The following is a 20,249-nucleotide window of genomic DNA, read 5'->3' as shown; positions in this document are numbered from 1 at the left end:
GAAAAAGAGGAAATCAAAAATCATATTGTGCAAGTGCTTACACTCTGCATAGTGTTGGAGCTTGCCTGTATTTAATTTCACATATACTTTGCAAACATTTCTTTAAAATGTCGGATTGTGTCAATTCTTCAGTAACCAAGCTAAATTGTGAGAAAGTAGCCATGTTGAGGGTCCAAGTCAGCTATGGAAATGATTAAAGAAGACAGTGTCCATTATTCAAAGTATTAAATAGTCAGAAATACAGCCGATATAATGACCAGGATTCTTGAGTTGGTTTAGGTCTCAAATAAAACTCTAGTGAGTTTCATCATCCAATTTGGAGGCCTAGAAAAGTTCAGTGGAGTTCATTACATTTAGTATTCCAAATGGACGTCAGGTTTAACAGAATTAGCATGGAGATCTGACATCCATGTAGAATACTAAGCAGCGTATAAAATAGTACTGTAGTAGTGGGAGGGGAGCAGCAGCAGCTGTTGTTGTCAGTTCACAATAGCAGCAGGTATTGAGTTAACACACATGTATCTATGCTGGGAAGCGAACTGCAAATGGCATTTGGACGTGATTGAAGTCATGAACACAAAGGACTAAGTACTAAACTGCAGTTATACATAAGTATCTAGGGAATAGAAAAGAGAACACATTCGCACAGACAGGCCTCATTCTATTCTGCTAGTACTTACCAAAGTAACAGGTCTTGTTATAGTCCAGCTTATTTACATATACAGATTGCACAGTTTCACCAAATTTAATTTTCTTGTAGCACGCACCACTCTGGATACTGTTTATAAGAATGCATTGTTCAAGAGAACATTTGTGCAGATGCTGATTCATTAACCATGTTCTAACTGAGAAAGCACTGCTTTTATTTAAAAAGCTTTGATTGGAAGTTGCTGTTTTAAAAGTGTTTCATACACAGCACTCCAAAACCACGTGCTAGGTTTTGAAAATTTCCATGCTGAGAAATAATGAATATGACTATACCGTCAGTTTTATGATGCTTTTTCATTATGAGTTTGCCAGTAACTTCAGTAATTCAATGAAAGAAAATCATGTAATTTTTCTTGCGGCAAACCTAACTGGAACTTTTTGAATACTGGGTCTTCTATCATCTCTGGAGTGAGTTTCCACCATCAAATGAATGAAAATACCACCAGTTGGAGGACAATGTTGTGAGGCAGTTTTTTCTGCCAATCATGGAAATGTACCTCCAACGCCTTCAAGAACAACTTGTACTTATATAGTGCCCTTCATCTAGGACAACAACTCAGTGTGCTTCACAGAGACAGGATCAGTTACTGAGCATTGGAGGAGGGGGAATTGTCTCTAGGTGCAGTCAAGGTGGGATTTAAAAACACTTAAGCTGAAAGAAAAGTGAATGAGAAAAGCAGATCTTTTCAAACATTAGCATTTGAGTGGTGATGCAATACCTAATAATGTTTTATAAAACAAACTTCTAAAAAGTAAGTTTAAAAGTAGTGTGCAATGGCTGTAGTGATGTACAGCATAATTTAAAAGACTACTAAACTACATGATTTAAAAGAAGCAGAACGTGTCTTTTGTTTCAAGAACAAATTGGATAGATATCTGTTAAAAAATATCTTGGGATATATAGTTTGGGACACGACATGTCAAGCGACTGCCAGGATGGTGGAAGGCCAACTAGATGGACCTTGGTCTTCTTTCACCTAGCAAATTCTTATCTTACTATGATAACGGTCACCTACTCCCTTCCACTAGTTCGGTATCAGATTCCACCAGTTAAGCACTCCGAGACCCTGCCTTGCATGAAGGGTGCTATATAAATGCAACTTTTTTTTAATAACAATCCTTGGATTTGACAACAACAACTTGCATTTATATAGATCCCTTCATGCGGGTTAGCATCCTGGAGCACTTCACAGTGGTGGAGTCTGACAACGAGCCAGGAGAAGAGGGAGGGAGGAGGTGACCGTAAGCACAATCAAAAAGCAAGATCTTTAGAACAAATAGGAGGCCGGAGTCAGCCGATTGGAGGCAGCGGGTGGTGGAGTAGGGGATAAGCAGGTCAGATAAGTAGAGAGGTGCGAGGAATGAAGTGATTTGAAAATGAGTGCGAGGATCTTGAAATTGATCCGTTTGGTGATTGGGAGCCAGTGTAGCCTAACAAGGACTGGTGTGATGGGAATACGGAGTTTCGTGTTGGTGAGTGTCTGTGCGGCGAGTTTTAAACTAATTGAATTTTTTTATATGGTGCAGCTGGGATGTGATGAAGGCATGAATGAAGGTTTCAGCTGTGTTGGTTGTGAGGTACGGACAGATGCAGGCAATGTGGTGGAGGTGGGCAATGTGGTGGAGATGAAAAAAAAGACATAGTGCCTTTCACATTGGAAGGATGTCTTGGAGTTCTTCACATGATTTATTGTATTTATTGTGTCATGACTGTAATGTCATCCACCTGTAAATTTAACAAGCAGCATTATCCTATTTATTGAGTCTTAATGTATCACAATAGATTGCATGAACACAATATCAAGTTTCAGAATTGGAATACAAAAGAATAAACGAAGAATTGATGGAGGGATATCAATGGAGCACAGTTCCACTTTAAAATGTTATTATTGACTTACACTTGCTTTGTCCTATCTGCTAATACAGTGAACCCCCGATAACACAATCCTGTATTAACTTATCACTATCATTTAAGTCATCATACTGTCAATATCCCAGCTGCATTTATTGATGTACTGTCTTTATACACGTACCCAACCGTTTTCCCTTGGAGTGACTAGTTCACAGTTTACTGCAATTATAATGAACATTCCAGTGTGTTTTGAATTGCAGTAGGCTATCTTGAGCTAAAATATTAATTAAAACCATGATATTTTTGGACTTATCAAGCTTAGTTGGGTAGCTTTGCACCTATCAAAAAATGCAAGGATTATTACTTATCATGTAATGATAAATTGCTGTTAAGGATGACTTGATATTAATTTGAGAGGATGTCCAGATTATATTTGTAGGATTTGCAAAGAACCACACGATTATCAGATGTTTTGTTTTCTCCAAAGCTGTTCTTATCAACTGGTTTCTACTCCAGTAGCAGGGATAAAGGTGTACGTACATAGCACTTTATATTCTTACAATGGATACTATTATCCCTTGTCTAGATTAATGTTATGTTGAATATATGTGCATTCTTGCTTAGATAAGAATTGTCAATACCTATCATTCAATACCTTGGCAATTAATATTGTGCCTGCCTTTATCACCACCTATTCATATTTAATTTCTTTATTTAGAACTCTTTCCACCAAGAACATAGAGAGCCTGTTCTGTGTTATCATAATATTGTTTAAGAACTAAAACTCTTGCTTCTAAAATGCTGTAACTACCTTGGGTGGTGCTGACCATCTACTAAGTTAATATTAGTCAGTTGTTTAAAATGGTGCCTTATCTTATATACTGATAGACGTAATGTCTGTGTATCTGCTAAGAACTCAATAACCGATTGATGTAGAGAGATGATTTGTACCTCATCGGAAAAGTGTTGCATAGGGGAGTGTCATGGGCGTATTTTTGGGGGCGATCTCCTATCGTTGATAAGCTATATTAACAAAAAAGCTCATCACTCATATATGGTAGTTACATGTACACTGTAGTTACACCTGGTGGCCGTGCCAACTCCCAGTGGCACTGTGGCAGTGAGCATCACACAGCACGCATGCACTCAGAGAAAGCCAAGTGGTGGGCACAAGCTGGCGGTCGTGAGGTGGAAATTGCCTTGAGCAGCGTTGACAGCAGCCATTCAATTGCTTTTCCTGCTGCTCCTGGGCGCTCTGGGATGGGCAGCACCATGTCGGAGTTGGGACGGTTGGCTTGGTAAGGCCGCGAGGTTTACAGATTCCTCCGCGGTCTAGCAGCGACTAGCCGGGGAGGGTGAAGTCTGGGATTTGAGTTGGAGCCTCTCCCCATCTTGAGTTTAGCCCCTCCCCCTCCCCTTATGTATATTATATAATAATCTATACGAATAAAGACAAAACATCTGTGGGTCAGTCTACATTCCATATTGGATCCTTTGGTTGCAAGCAAAGCTGCAATGGGTAGAGGTAGTTCTGATATAAGACTCTGCCAATGAAGTTATTTGGTTTACTGATGTGCATATCATGATTTATAATTGAATGGGAAGCATCTGTAGCTAAGGAGCACAGTGAACATTAAAGGGGGGTGGGTGGGGGCAAGCTTTGCCGAATGGATGGTAAGTGGCCCCAAAGGATATAAACATTAAGTGTCAAATAGTTCTTTAGGAATATAGCCCTCCAGGGTTTGGACAAATTACTGAAAGGACTCAGTAATGGACTAGCACTGATAGGTAGGTAGATGGAAAGGAAAGGTGAGAGGTACTTGCTGACTGGGACCAGAAGCAATACAGTGATGTATCAGTTACTGATATGAATTGATTGATAGGCAACTGACACATAGGTCTGCAATAAATGCAGAGCACCAAGCATTCTACAATGTTGCCAAATTAAAAACAAGTGTGTGCATATGTAAAATACTGTCAGCATGGTTCAGTTTGTGGCACTCGGGCATTTGGAGTAAGGAAACTTGCCCAAGGTTTTGCCCTACTGAGAATCGAACCCAGGCCTCTGGCTTGCGAGGCGAGTGCTTTAAACACTGAGCTACAGACTCCACACCCTTGTTTGCACCTTTAGTTGCAAACAACCAGAGGGTGTGTGAGGGAATTCGTAAAACGTTTATGCCAAGAATACTTGATCGATTTAAAAGATGGCACAGATGTCCACTGAATTACAGAAGTTGCAGTCAGTAAAAAAATTCAACTAATATGTGACTCGATATTGTTTTGTTTGATAGAATGCACTCAGTGGCATTTTTAGTACTTTAATGAATCTGGAGTATAACTGATGGAGTCCTTCCAACTGAGGCATCTTACATGTGGTGCATTCATCGCAAGCCAGAGGACCCGGCTTCAATTCACAGGGGAGGGGATGCAAAACCCTGGGCAAGTTTCTTTACTCCACATGTCTCTGTTTACCTAGCACTAGGTAGGAACCCGGCTGTTAGTCGATTAGTGGATTGCTTTCCGAGGGTAATAATTCCTTTTAAAAAAAATGGTCACTCAATCCACGACTGTTTGTGGGACACTGCTGTGCTCAATTGGCTGCCATATTTCACCCACAAAATATACAGTCAATCCACTTTGCAATATATTCTGTGAAGTGTTTTGAGCCATCTCAACACTATGATAAGCCGTTATATCAAATGCAAGGATTCTTATTATTAATGTTTGGGTGACCCCTTATCCCTAATGAAAATCTTCATTCAGATCTACTGCACACAACTTCTGGTCAGAATCAGCAGTGTGATTAGTAGTTAACTTGATTTAAACAGTAGCATACTAAATGTCTACAGCTTTGATTGACAAAGAGTGAAAGTGTAATTGATGCTCTGACGACTAAAAAGTAGGGACTCAGGAGGGAAATTTCACTTGGCTGGAAAGTTCATTTTACTGAACTCAGCAATAGAAATTATCAACTTTGATAGACAGACTGACTCATATTGTAATTATTATTTATAACATAAGCTAACTTAAAGGTGAAGCGGGCAGTTGGAAATTAGATTGTGACCGAATTGAAATGTAACTAATTTACAAGAACAGCAAAATTACATTTGTATAGCATCTTTCACATTGGGAGGATGTACCAAGGCACTGGACATTCAATGTTTCAGATCCAAGCTGGGGGTTGGGATCGGGTTGGGTGGAGAACGAGGGTGGGGAAGGAGGATGACCGAAGGTACAGTCAAAGAGAAGGGTCTTGAGACGGGTCTTGAAGGAGGCAAGGGAGGGGATAAGGTGGAGGGACTGTGGGATGGAGTTCCAGAGGGCGGAAGCAGAGTGTGGTAGGTCAGGCGAGGCGGGGGCATGAAGCAGGCCAGAGCCTGCTGAGTGGAGGAAAAGGGCAGGTTGGTAGGGGGCTAGAGGATCACAGAGATGGGGGAGCATGGCCATGGAGGGCTTTGAAGGTGAGGACCAGGATCTTGAACTGTATCTTCTGTGTGAGGGGAAGCCAGTGTAGTCAGGCGAGGATAGGGTCATGGAGCCTGGTGCAGGAGAGAAGAGGGCTGCAGAGTTCTATATGATCTGCAGCCAACGGAGGGAGGAGTTGGGGCAGCAAACAAGCAGGGAGTTTGCGTAATTGAGCCTGGGTGTTATGATTGGGTGTATGAGGGGCTCAGAGGGCCTGTGGTGTGAGACAGTGATGGAGCCGGGCAATGTTGTGGAGGTGGGGGAAGGCAGAGCGGAACATTGCATGGATGTGGGGTAGAAAAGATAGTTGAGGGTCAAACAAGACGCCAAGGTTCCGGACCGGTTTAGCAAAGTGAAGTATGCCCCCTTGGATGCGGTCAGTGGCTGAGGTGTGGAGCCAATCAGGAGGGCCTCAATCTTGTTGACATTCAACTGTAGAAAGTTAGCTTTCATCCAGGACTTGATGTCTGACAGACATTCTGTCAGCACAGCAATGATCCTGGAGTTGAAGGTGGAGGCAGAGAGATAGAGTTGGGTGTCATCTGCGTACATGCGGAAGTTGATCCCATGTCTGCGGATGATGTCACCAAGAGGGAACATAGAATTATCGGAAAATGGGGACCAAAGACAGAGCACTGAGAACACCAAACAAAACGGTGCAAGGGCTAGAGGAGAAGCCGTTTGTGAAGATGAAATGGAAACGGTGTGAGAGGTAGGATCTGAACCATTCAAAGGACAGAACCATGAAGGTTGAGGTGAGATTTGAGGCGGTGGAGAAACATAAGAGTGGTCAATGGTATCGAAGGCAGCTGAGGTCAAGGATGAGGAGGCAGCGGGAGCCGTGGTCTAGATGGATAAAATGTCATTTGTCATTTTGACCAAAGAAGAGCGTGATTAGTGGTCTGAACATCTATCTGACAGGAAATATCAATTGTGGGTGCTCGATTGGCTAGACTTGACAATAACGCTGATTAAAATTAGCAATATTCACTACTGTATTTCATCATGGGATTAGTCATGGGATTATATTGCTCAGTACCCTCACCCCCATACATGAACTGCAACAGGAGTTTCCAGATAACTATCAAGTGTAGGAAAACTAGCCAATATCCCCTCCCTAACCCCTAGGGCCCCCCCGAGCCCAATTGTAATGCCTTCACTGAAGCTCTGAGATCAGCGAACAAACAGATTAGGCATCAAATCTTGGACATTTTAGATCTGGTTTCAGCCACTAACTGCATAATCCACTGATCCCTTGAAGAGCCTGGGGATCTAGGTTTCATGAATTCACTTGTATTGTTTCTGAGCAAATTATTGAACCTGATTGCAAGTGTTCTAATTGAAGCCCCTCCAATTTGTAGATTGAAAATTAAATAGAGATGAGTTTGCACCTCAATGTAAAATCTCACAAAATATTACAATATTTGCAAGTTGTTGTGTAGCATATTTGAACATTAACCCATTTCATCACCAAGTTTGTGCCATGATTCTCTATGTGTTGCATTATACAGTTCAGCTACCATTGAGTGGCACCAATCAGAGAAAGTATTTCCTCATGGGACTAGACATCTGGAAACTATTCAGCTTTTTGGCCTGATCCATATGTCCAAGTCATGGACTGAATAAACATTAACATTACAGCTAGTTGATTTCAAGAATAACTTAATGCAGTAATATGAACCAGAAACTGCAAAACAAGCAGGTACAACCATTTACATTAAAAAAATTGAATCCTGGGCTTGTTATCCCTTCATCATCCTCTTTCCTTTCTGTACACGTCCTATTTTTTCTCCCTGATTTTACCTCAGCTATCTTTTGTAACCCCTTTTGACAAAACACTTTGATTTACTTTTGTTTTCTCCTGGCAGAATTTTTGTTTTGCAACCCTCTCCCCAAATGCACTGACTCTTGAAAGTTTATGGTTTCATGCTTGTTGGCAGCCCTCCAACTGGCCTTGCCCAAGTGGCCATTCTTCATGTGTAAACCTCAACTGTGAATGTCAGCAAGGTATCAACTATGAAAGACATCACAGCAAAGCCTGATTCTATATTGCGGTCCACAGACACACACCTCCATCAGAACAATTGCCGGTTTGTGATCAAGAGTAAGAACCCTGGTGAATTTTCCTCACTTACAGCTAATTTTTGTGCCTCAACTTGTGGTCGAGAAAAAATGAAGTAGACAGGAATCATACTTTAACTACATAGCTCATACCAGGTATCAATATTACCAACTATTATCAGAGGAGTTTGATTACCATTTCTTTAAGGTGTGGTATTCAGAGACAATTTAGTTACAGGCTTTTGTGTTATTAGCAAAATGGAAAGTAGACATACCAGCAAATCCAATTATTAGCCTTGGTAAAATCAACATTTCCCCTCAAGTCTATGGAAGTTAGAACAGAAGACGCCCTCCCCACCTTCTCACAATACAAAAGTTTAATGTAGGTTGTCAGTTCAAACCCCACATTGAGACTTTAAACTTGCAAATCTAGGCTGACACTCCATTGCAGTGCTGGGATTGTTGGGCTGTAAATGTTTCGCCTGCAGGGCAAGTGGTCGGTTCACTTTGCAGTGTATTCTTTGGGGTGCTTTGAGACGTTTGGAGGATGTGGTAGAGCGCTCTGTCAAAGGCAAGGATTAATATAATTATAAATGACCGAGTTAATGTGATATGGAAAGAAGGACAATGTCTAAGGTTATTTGACACCTTAGTACAGACATTTTGATTGAAAGACAGAATTGGAACCTTGCCGATCTGAGAATGCTTCTTCTTGAAACAAAACCAAACAGGAGATAGCTGGGGACATTTAATTGGTTTAGCATTGACAACCAGGTTGACCTATTAACACCCCTGGCTGTGACAGTGGGAAAGAAGTTTAAGGGTTTCAATTTAAGATTGCTAAATTTAAGCAAGCAGGGGATAAAAAGTTTGAGGAAAACAGTTGAGTTGGATTAATGGTCATGTCTCGTGGCCAGCTCCCAAGAACTGCAAGTATTATTTCTTATTATTTGTGTTCTGTATTTTTGAAACTACCACATTAAGATTTCCACTGTACAATCATATCAGGTTAAAAAACAACAAAATTACAGTTGTATAGAACCTTTCACATCGGAAGGACGTCCCAAAACACTGGACAGAGATTCGGACCCAAGCTGAAGGTCAGGGAGGATGGAGGGTAGCAGGGGAAGCAAAGAGATCGAAAGCACGGTCGAAGAGGAGGGTCTTGTGATGGGTCTTGAAGAAGGCAAGGGAGGGGTTGAGGCAGAGGGACTGCGGGATGGAGTTCCAGAAGGTGTGGGCAGAGTGGCAGAAGGCTTGGCTGCCAATAGTGGGGCGAGTGAGGCAGGGGAGTGAAGGAAGCTGGAGCCCACTGAGCGAAGAGAGCGAGCAGGATGGTAGGGGGTTAGGTCGCAAAACCCCTTTTGAATGAGACAGTCTGGTCTAGGTATAAATTACAAAGAATCCAACAAGATGTCTTGTATTGTTGGAGATGCCAACTTTCAGATGAGACGTTAAACCAAGGTCCTATCTGCCTGTTCAGGTGGATATTAAAGATCCACTATTCAAAAACAGAAGGAAGTTTCTCCTGGTGACCTGGCCAACAGTGTCCTCCCCCAGTTAAATTGGTTACTCATTTCATTGCTGTTTGTGGGATATTGCTGTGCACATGTGCCTACAAAATACACTACACCTTACACAATATCCTGTGAAGCACTTTGAGACATCCTCCTTGCATTAAAGGAGTTATGTCAAATACAAGATTATAATTGTTGACTTAATATAAAAAGGTGAAAGGTTAAACATGTGCCATTAAATTTGGGAGAGTTACATACCTTTGAATAGGCCACAACAGCAACACTGATGAAGTTTGAGCACATCACCCGACAATCCTTTTGGTTAGAAGTATATGATGTGTATGATCAAGCAAAGTTAGGTGTGGAAGCAGACACCAATTGATTATATTGTACTCCTGCAACATCTCCCGTGTTTTTCTGTTACAAATACACTGAGTAAGATTACATGTTCAAGTCAGTTTTATTACTTAAAATGATTTAAGGCATGGAATAAAAACCTAACTTTTGATAAAACCTGACTACATAGGTAAGCTGTGGACAATCAATCCTAGCAGGTACACCGTAGTCTCTATCTGAAGGATAAGACAAATGTGACAAATAATTAGTCAACTAATATCACAACTCTTGTTTTTTTAAAAAACTGGAGTGAGACTACATTCATTATTACTTGTGAAAGGCAAATGTAGAATCAGAAATACATATGTACTGATCCCATCTCAAATTTTCTTCCTGCCTCTGTCATTTGGATAGTTACACAGGTTGTATCGACCCACAAATATTGCACAGAAGTGGGTTGATACAACCTTCGTGGGTGCTCCTAGGATGTGAGCTCCAGCAAACTATTCGACTGTAGATGTCATCATAGCCAAGCTCTATCCACTCAACCCACTCCCAGCAGGGTCACTGAATTGTAATTGTAAGCAGAAACCATGACAGATTTGTTTGCCATACTGAGACCAGTTGCACTTCAAATCACTTAATTCCCTAGCAGCTCCCTACCTCTCAACTCCGCTCACATCCAACTCTACCTGACCACGTCACTTAGTCAGGGTTGGCCTTTCCTTGTCCCCTCCATGTTTTCAGCCACTACTTCCCAAAACTTGAATTCCCTTCCTCAATCCCTCCATCTTGGCCCTCTTTGCTCACCTTCAGATTGTACCCAAAGACCTTCCTCTTCCACCATGCCAATGACCACCTCCTAGTTGCTATTGAATCAAAAATGGAAATATTCAATATTTGGATCGAAATTACCTATAGAAAGAATTTTCATAATGCATTGTTCAGTTTTGTGTTTCACTATTATTAATTGGATTGGTCACTCATGGTTCTCCTGGCTGACTTTCAATAAATTGAGTTCATAAAAGTTAAGAGTTGACTCTTTCAATAGTGGAGATTCATGTAGAATTCTATATCTCTTATGATTAAACTGAATACCCAACCTGTAGAAAATATACTTTTTAAGCAGGTTTAGAAGTTGGTGATTTTACTTAATAATAGACAAATCTATAGACCTGTCTTGATAGCAACTTCATTGTACATTTCTAACTTTTAAAGCTACTACTTCAGGAATACCACTAAGAAAGTCAGTGTTGGCAGTTTTAAGAAAATGAATGATTCCCATTTAAGGAGATCAGAATATACTAGTCTACTAACAAGACCTCAAACAATAATCTGAAAGTGTCATTTCACACAACAAGATGTAACCACTGACAGTATGTGAAATCTTACATGAAGCAGAACTATTTTCTATTTCCTGTGTGGTTAAGCCACCCCTTAGCAGTTCTATAGAACTCTTAACAGTAGTTCAGAAATGAAGCTGAAAGCAAGACTACCTGCCATACGGTGTCCCGATTGCAGAGGTTGTAGAAATCATTGAAGCAGAATGAGGCAAATATGCAAATATCATTACATATTTTCAATTTACTACATTAAAATGGNTTTTTTGTGCTTTTACAATGTGCAACAAGCTTCAAATTCTGGATAAGTTTAAGCCATTTAGCTCATCAAGTCTTTTCTTTAACAATCTACCACCATCCAACCTATTTAATTTCTTCCTAATGTATGGTTCCACAGGAAGCAGTATTCCTTTTTTCACCCACGTGGTCATTGATTGCGTGCATATGAAAGACCATTTGAGGTTGGAATGCGGAGCTCAATTCTGCTTTCATAACCCAAAGCACACTTTCCATCAGGGGTCATTGGATAGCAATCAGGTGTGGGAAAGCCAGGCTGATTTATCTTCTTATTCCCCTCTCCCCCCACCTTGCTCCACCACATAATCCCGAATCGCTAACGCATGACATAGATCTCAACCTGCAACCGAATTTAAGCTAAGGTACTAAAAGTAGTTTATGGATACACAAATGGGAACTAGAAATGTATCTCATTGAAGATGCTATTGAAGTAGAAATTACTATGTTTTAAGTTCCTGATGCAAAGTTTTATTCAAGGAAAGGCAGACAGATAGCAACTCTATTCCTTTCTTTCCCCTCCCCATCGAAAAAACATACAATGCAAAGAACAAGGTGACAAATTCTTAATTTAAGCACACATTTTTAGTTTAAAAACCACACTTAGTTACAGTGGCAACGTAAATAACAGTGAAAATAGGTTTTCTAAATGATATTTCAGTCTCGTTAACATACAATGCCCATGCAACAGCAGTGAAGAATGTTGCCATAGAGCTTTAGTGAAAAGGGCTGTACCTCATATGTTAGAATAGTTACATATTGGCAATTTACATTAAGTGTACATAAACATTTATTGGTAGCCACGTGTGAAAGTAGGAAATTACGGTATGTGAGCTATAAACTAGCAGAAAATAAATCTTACTTATTCAGTTAGATAGCCTTGGGGAGTCATTCACTTACCTGCATTTGTATTAAGTGACAGATCTGAACACTTCAGTAAGGAAGGATCTTGATTGAGTGATACCGCAGGGCAATACAGACATACCCTTAGAATAAAAGTATTAATGTAGCAGAACTGCTGGAAATGCTTCCTACAACCTGCTCACTTATTTTAGGCTGTGAACAGTTTCATGCAAGATTGTCATAGAGACTCTCAGCAAACCAATGCTAAAGAGTAAATGCCACTATGGTCATTGTGGTTGCTGTATTCCTGGCATCTTCTTGTTTACTTCAAAATACTACATATAAGGACTTTCATATAGATTAGGAAAATATTCTTTGAAAGGCTTCACTACGTATATTCAGCCATGCAAAGGTTTCCACCAAGCCTTCGAGTAGTGTTAAAAGCACTCCTGGCTCAACAGTTCAAGTATGAGCAAATGGCAATTCACAATTAACATTTATTATTAAGACAGTATTCAGTTTAAATAGAATTGATTTAAACATGGAAACTTCATTGTTAAAATTGTATTGGTTTAAGTAAAAGCTTGTTTGTCTTCTATCGGGTTGGTTTCATTCTGGCAGGTTTATTAGTTTATCACCCTAATACAATAGACAAGATCTTCACCTACAAAACAGAACAGACTGCCAATAAAGAAAAACTTTTACATCACTTTCACATCTAATCTAAAGCTCACCTGTTTAAATTTACTGGTGAAAGAAAATACATGCAAACAAAATGTATTGGTGCAATGAAGAAAAAAAAGTAAACATTTCTCAATGTTCCATCCCAAACACACACAAAAAAAACTCCTCTCTCAGCTGCTGTTTGTTTTAATCTCAACATCAAACTATTCTTTAAGGCAAACCACTGATCCATTTCTGAAGAGGTGCTCTAAAGAAGCTGGGCAAACACACATTTGGCATTAAAATAGGTGGTAGATGATATGAAGTCTCTAACAATATACATTTAGCATGAGTTACATCTGGGACATATGGACATAGGTTAAGGGGGAGGAAAGAAAGCAGATGGCATTAAGAGACCTAAAGTCAAAGCCACCTCTAAAATTCAGTATAGACAACGCTTCAGACTATAGCAATACTGCTTTTTTAAGCTGAGATAGTCCAGAAGACACTGGTGATCTGCTTAACTACAAAGGAATTTTAGCTTGGCCGACATACACCCAAGCCCGTTATTTTAACTATATATACAGAAAGTGGATGATAAATACAGAATTAAAACAGTCCTCCTGCTTTTCTCCACAGCATTTGAAATTTGACAACTCGTATAGTTTTATATCATGAAACAATAAGTCACCACAGCAATAGGAATTTTAACTCACACAACTAGTTAAAATACTCAAATGAAATTTGTAGTGTTTAATACAATTTTGTTTGTAGTCAAGGGCAAAATACACAAAACCAAAAATTACAATTGACCAAAAACAAATCAAATGTAAATAGATATGAGTACAATTTTCAAATCCTGTTTTTAAGCAAATTACTTTTTTTTCCTGCTAACGGTATATACGACAGCTTTACAAGATTTACGAAGGACTTTCCAGATTTCTCCCATTAGACAAACCATACGATAATGGTCTTCTTGCATTGGAGCAGGGGAAGGAAGGGTGACAGAACAGGAAAGAGGCCCAAGTTAAGCAGATACAAAGTCGAAGAATCTCAACAGCAACCTCCACCTCCCTGTTGTCCTCCCTGGCCACCTGTGAGCGTTGCACCGGTTGAAGCATGCTGTGGTCCAATCTTTATGCCGTTTGCCTTTTTAAAAAGAAACAATTGTTAAAAAAAACACATACATTTCTTGTATAACAGCTTCAACAAATAAATTAGCAAATTATTGCTAAAACTGCCTTAAAGAAACACAAGATTCTCCTTTCATCCGAAATACTTGTACCCTTTTACCCCTTGGTGACATCATCTGCAGACATGGGGTAAATTTCCACACGTATGCGGATGACATCCAACTCTACCTCTCTGCTTCTACCCTGAACGCCAGGACTACTGGGGTCCTGACCGACTGCCTGTCCGACATCAAGTCCTGGACAAGGGACAACTTTCTCCAACTCAACGTCAGCAAGACCGAGGCTCTCCTGATTGGCTCAAGCCAGCACCACTGCACCTCAGGCGCTGGTAACACCAGCATCCATGGCTGCACACTCAACCTCACTAAGCCAGTCAGGATCCTGGTGTCTTGTTTGACGCTGAACTGTCCTTTCTCCCCCACATCCGTGCCATGACCGGCACTGCCTACCATCACCTGTGCAATATTGCCAGACTTCGCCACTGCCTCACCCCTCAGGCTGCTGAGACCCTCACCCACGCATTTGTCACCTCAAGACTTGATTATGGGAACTCTCTCCTCATCGGCCTTCCCAACTCTTCCCTTCACAAGCTGCAGATCATCCAAAACTTTGCAGCTCGTGTACTCTCACGCACCAGGCTCTGCGACACCATCACTCCCACCCTCGCCCGACTTCACTGGCTCCCCATCCCCCAGAGGATCGAGTTCAAGATCTTCGTCCTCACCTTTAAGGCCATCCATGACCTTGCCCCCTCCTACTTCTCTGACCTGCTGACTCCTTACCAACCTGCCCGCTCCCTCCATTCATCGGGCTCCGGTCTGCTGCATGTCTCCCGCCCGACCTGCCCTACCATCGGTGGCCGGGCTTTCAGCCTCTCTGCCCGCACACTCTGGAACTCCATTCCACAGTCCCTTTGCCTCGCTTCCTCCCTTCCTCCTTCAAGGCCGGTCTCAAAACACTCCTCTTCGACCGTGCTTTTGGTCTCCCTCCCACCTCTCTGCCTTCCCTCACTCCTACACCACCCCTCCCCCATTCTCGGCCCCGACACCTGACTGTTCAGCGCTTTGGGATGTCCTCCTGACGTGAAAGGCGCTCTATAAATGTAATTCTGTTGTTTTTTATAAAGCTCGGTCATTCCAAAACGTCAATTCTGCTACCATAGCTGGAGAAACTCTTGTAACACCCATCAAGGACTCCCGGACAGGATATAACAAAAAAAGTAATCTGACACACAATCCTACCTTCAGGTGGCTATGGACACATTCAAATAAGATTGAGGCAAGATTTAAGACGAAAACAGAGGGGTACGAGACAGAGTTGTAAGGGAGGGGAAGCAACCAATGACAAATCACCACCACTGGTTTGCAGATTGCACTAATTGGCAACTGAGGCTCAAACCAATAACGATCTGGTTCTGCAGTAATTGCTCTTATTGCTACACTAACTGAGCGAAGACAAATTTATACTGTGCAGCAGTCAACAAATGTATTCAATGTACCTCAAACGCCATGAAAAATTCAGGAAATACAGCTAGAAATTGACATCAATTGTTAAACCAAAACAGATTTAAAAATCAACAAACATTGGAATAAAAATACAATCCTATTTTGGCAGTTTGGATATAAATGATTAATGTTTGGCTGGCCATACAGTATGTTCGAAAAATAGCACAGAAAAGCATGTATAACTTTATGTCCCAAATAAATTAAAGATGCAAAATGAAGCTTTCGAAATTAAAAGCTACCTACACAAATCAGTATATAGTTTGGTCTAAACAGGTGCCCTGCATAAATAATTGTCCATTGTGCAAGTGAACACAATATAAAATACACTGATCCTCCAGGCACCAATTCTACTGCCAGTTTGAATCAGCTGTACATGCCAAAAGCACAAGTGTTCTATGTCATCAATAATCTCAACACTCCCCAAAGACATGGCAGCATGCCAAGAACCCACACGCGAGCGTACAGAGCACTTTCATTCATCAAACACAGACTTTTATCTCAGTACTTACTAGCTCAAGTGGTTTCACCTTAAACCCACTATTAAAAAAGCAATACTTAATACAAAAAAAAGTTTAAGCCCTCAAAGAAAATGACACTTTATAGTAAATCTTAGATTTTTCTAATACTTGGCAGTCATTCCATCTCTGCCTTAGCCTTGGGGTTTCTGGCAGCAGTTTTGTATTTACACCAGATGATGTGGTTTAAGTTCACTCTTTGACTCCTTTTTTATTGAATGCGTGCCCTATGGCTCATTGGTTTCACCCCATCTGGGATGGTAGCAACCTTTTGACGCATTAGGAAGCACAGGCTTGGCATTCAGCCAGGTAACAAAAAAACAAGAACTGGCGGCTTCTGACAGCACAACATAAACCTTTGTCAGCTAATAAAGCAGATATTGCTCTCATGTGGAAGCTCACAGATGATGTGCTTCTCGTTAAAAACTATATGCTCATTTGCTGGGATTAATGCAATTCTTTTACAATACATTTTTATTTGAACAGACACTTCTTATGAGCCCTCCAATATGCCATGATATAAGATGGTGCATTTTTATCGCCCTTCACTAATATTTTAACACTCATTTTAGACACACTTTCACTATGACTCCCAAGATTGCTTTTTATCTGGAGGTTTACTGCATAGTGTATTTTCAGAGTAGATTTACAAATAATTAATATTATTTTTCACTGAATTATTCTTTAAAAATGTTGGCTTGTTTATATTAATACGCACCCCAGCTCGGGTCCAAATTTCTGACTATCCAATGCCTTGGGATGTCCTTGACGTGAAAGCGCACTCTCTCCCTGGAAGGATGCAGCCTGCTTATCTAATTCCGGAAAGTATTAGGTGCAGATTGGCATGAGCCAAGGCTTGGTGACCCCGGAGTGTGTGTTGGGGTACTGCTGGAGTTTACCCAGCTAAAAAACAAATACCTTGCCATTGATATTGCTGTCCAGCAAGCTTTCCTGCTACTTGTCCAGCTAGGACCATCCTATCCATTGGGGCTTTGGCTTGCCTCTTTGGGTTAACAAGAGCAGAGTAGGATGGCTCCCTGCCTCCAGTGACCAGTCTACTCTTCCAGGTCCTGCCAGGCATTGAATTTGGACCTCAAGAATATCAAGGTAACTTGCATGTCACATGCTGTCCTGTAAAGGTCTTGCATAATGAGTTACTTCAATGTGTAGTGATCCCTTATATAGGCAAACCTAGCAATTAATGTACAAACAAATGAATGACCAATTAATCTGTTTTTTGCGAATTTGGACAAGAAGAATATTGGTCAAAGCACCAGAATATCTCTCCCTTCAAAATGGTACCTAAACTATGAGCACGGACAGATAGGGCCTCAGTTTTAAGTCTCACCTGAAAAACAGTATATCCAAAAATACAGTACTCTCATGTCAATCTAGATTATAAACTCAAATCTTGGTGTGCTACTCAGGACCACAACCTTCTAACCTAGAGGTGAACATGCTTTCAGTTGAGTCAAACCAATACATGAACAATATATTTTATAATCAAATTATTTAAAAGGAAGAAGCAGAGGTCAAACATGTATAACCATTTTGTGACATTTTTGTTAAAAACATTTCAAGGTTACAAAAGAATCTGCAGATGATGTTATAGAATTCCAGTTACGTATCTAATTGAAGAAAGGTCACATTACTGAATAAAACAGCAAGGACAAAGTTTTTTCCAATACAAAGTGTAAGTACAGTATACTGCAAGCACATCTGTTATACCTTGGTACATCACAGGGCTTACAGGAACAAAACGAAAGCCACACAAAAGCTTTTTTCATCATGAGCAGATGTTCTTGGTTTTGCGGAACTCTCCTAATCTGGTTGATTGGTAAAATATATTTTTAAATGCGTTCTTAAAAATAACTCACAATGTTTCAGAAGAGACACTAAAGCAAGAGAAAGGGAGCGTCCAAAGAATGTTGGAAATTTATAATCTGACAACAAGAAAATTACATTTATAGACTGCCTTTCACGTCGGGAGGAAGTCTCAAGGCGCTGGACAGTCAGAAGTCAGGATCCGAGCATGGGGGAGGGGGGTGCGGTAGGGGTGAGGGAAGGCAGAGAGGTGGGAGGGCGACCAAAGGCAAGATCGAAGAGGAGGGTCTTGAGACCGGCCTTGAAGGAGGCAAGGGAGGAAGCGAGGCAAAGGGACTGTGGGATGGAGTTCCAGAGTGCGGGGGCAGAGGGGCTGAAAGCAGCCACCGATAGTAGGGCAGGTCGGGTGGGAGACATGGAGCAGGCTGGAGCCCGCTGAACTGAGGGAGCGGGCAGGTTGGTAGGGAGTCAGCAGGTCAGAGAGGTAGAAGGGGGCAAGGCCATGGATGGCTTTGAAAGTAAGGACGAGGATCTTGAATTCGATCCTTTGAGGGATGGGGAGCCAGCGGAGTTGGGCGAGGGTGGGAGTGATGGGGTCACGTAGCCTAGCGCGCGAGAGTACACGAGCTGCAGAGTTTGGGATGATCTGCAGCTTGTGAAGGAAAGAGTTGGGAAGGCCGATGAGGAGGGAATTTCCATAACTGAGCCTTGATGTGATGAATGCATGGGTGAGGGTTTTGGCAGCTTGAGGGGTGAGGCAGTGGCGGAGTCTGACGATGTTGCGGAGGTTGTGGTAGGCAGTGCCAGTCATGGCGCAGATGTGGGGGAGAAAGGACAGTTCAGGGTCAAACAAGACACCCAGGTTCTTGACTGGCTTAGTGAGGTTGAGTGTGCTGCCGTGGATGCTGATGCTGCCAGTGCCTGAGGTGCGGAGTGGCTGGCACGAGCCAATCAGGAGGGCCTTGGTCTTGCTGACGTTCAGCTGGAGAAAGTTGTCCCTCGTCCAGGACTTGATGTCGGACACGCAGTCGGTCAGGACTCCAGTAGTCCTGGAGTTGAGGGTGGAGGCAGAGAGATAGAGTTGGGTGTCATCTGCATATATGTTGAAATTTACCCCATGTCTGCAGATGATGAGGGTAAAGAGGAGGGGACCGAGGACTGAGCCCTGCGGAACACTGCGCGAGACGATGCGGGGGCTGGAGGAGAAGCCGTTTGCTGAGACGAAGTGAAGGCGGTGTGAAAGATAGGATCTGAATCAGTCAAGGACAGAACCTTGGAAGTTGAGGTGGGAGGAGAGGCGGTGGAGGAGGATTGAATGGTTCACAGTGTCAAAAGTGTAGGAAATACTTAATTGAAGTAAGGTCACATTACTGAATAAAACAGCAAGGACAAAGTTTGTTCCATTATAAACTGTAAGTACAGTGTACAGCAAGCACTGACGTGTAGCAAAAGACACATCAACCAGGGAATCGGGGGCACACTTTAAATCATTCTAACTGACATTAGAACTAGCGCAAGGCTCCGTTGGGGAATAAGAGTAAGAAGAATATGCCACAATTGGTGAATGAAGATGTACAGTGGGAGAATCCCCACTACGCTGTACAAAAATGTTCAGTTCAGGTGGGGTAGAAGAGGGAAAAATCCCCTTATGATTACAGTAACAGCTTTGATTCCAACTATCCCAGAATTCTTACACGTGGAAATGATCGGACACTCTCCACTGCTCCTATCATTGTCAGGGCCTCTCATCACTAGTTTGCAACACTGCAGGAGTGGGAAGTGTCAAGGATTTTCAAATCATTGCATCTGGAAATGTCAGAGATAAGGAAAATAATAGCTTCACATTCCTCATCAGTTCTTTGACTGTTCGAAAGGTAATCCAATTTCATCAACATAAAACAGAAAGGGATATGTGATCACTATCAAAACAACCTAGTTGGTTCGCAAGGATCCCAGATTTAAGACCAGCTATGAGATCTGCTAAACTACTTCAAGCATTGATATGAAGCAGAAGATCTGAACATTTTCAGAAACTTTCAAAAAGTACTTGCGCTGAGCGTAAGGTACAATCAAACATGTACTCCAAAAAAGGAGAAGGGAGACCTTAGAGATGCCAGATCTCACAACATAAGA

General features: G+C 41.6%; 1 protein-coding gene across 1 annotated transcript in view; it reads right to left on the bottom strand.

The window, feature by feature from the left end:
- Window positions 1-13,968: 13,968 nt before the first annotated feature.
- rab2a (RAB2A, member RAS oncogene family) overlaps window positions 13,969-20,249 on the bottom strand; it is a 43,753-nt gene continuing 37,472 nt past the window's right edge. The window contains 1 exon segment of the mRNA NM_001292722.1: window positions 13,969-14,228. Coding sequence (NP_001279651.1) covers window positions 14,133-14,228 — 96 coding nt within the window. The 3' untranslated portion in view covers window positions 13,969-14,132.

Source organism: Callorhinchus milii, unplaced genomic scaffold, assembly GCF_018977255.1.
Source record: "Callorhinchus milii isolate IMCB2004 unplaced genomic scaffold, IMCB_Cmil_1.0 Scaffold2, whole genome shotgun sequence".
NCBI lineage: Eukaryota > Metazoa > Chordata > Chondrichthyes > Chimaeriformes > Callorhinchidae > Callorhinchus > Callorhinchus milii.
Note: the sequence above shows the minus strand (reverse complement) of the source record. Positions and strands in the feature narration are given on the sequence as shown.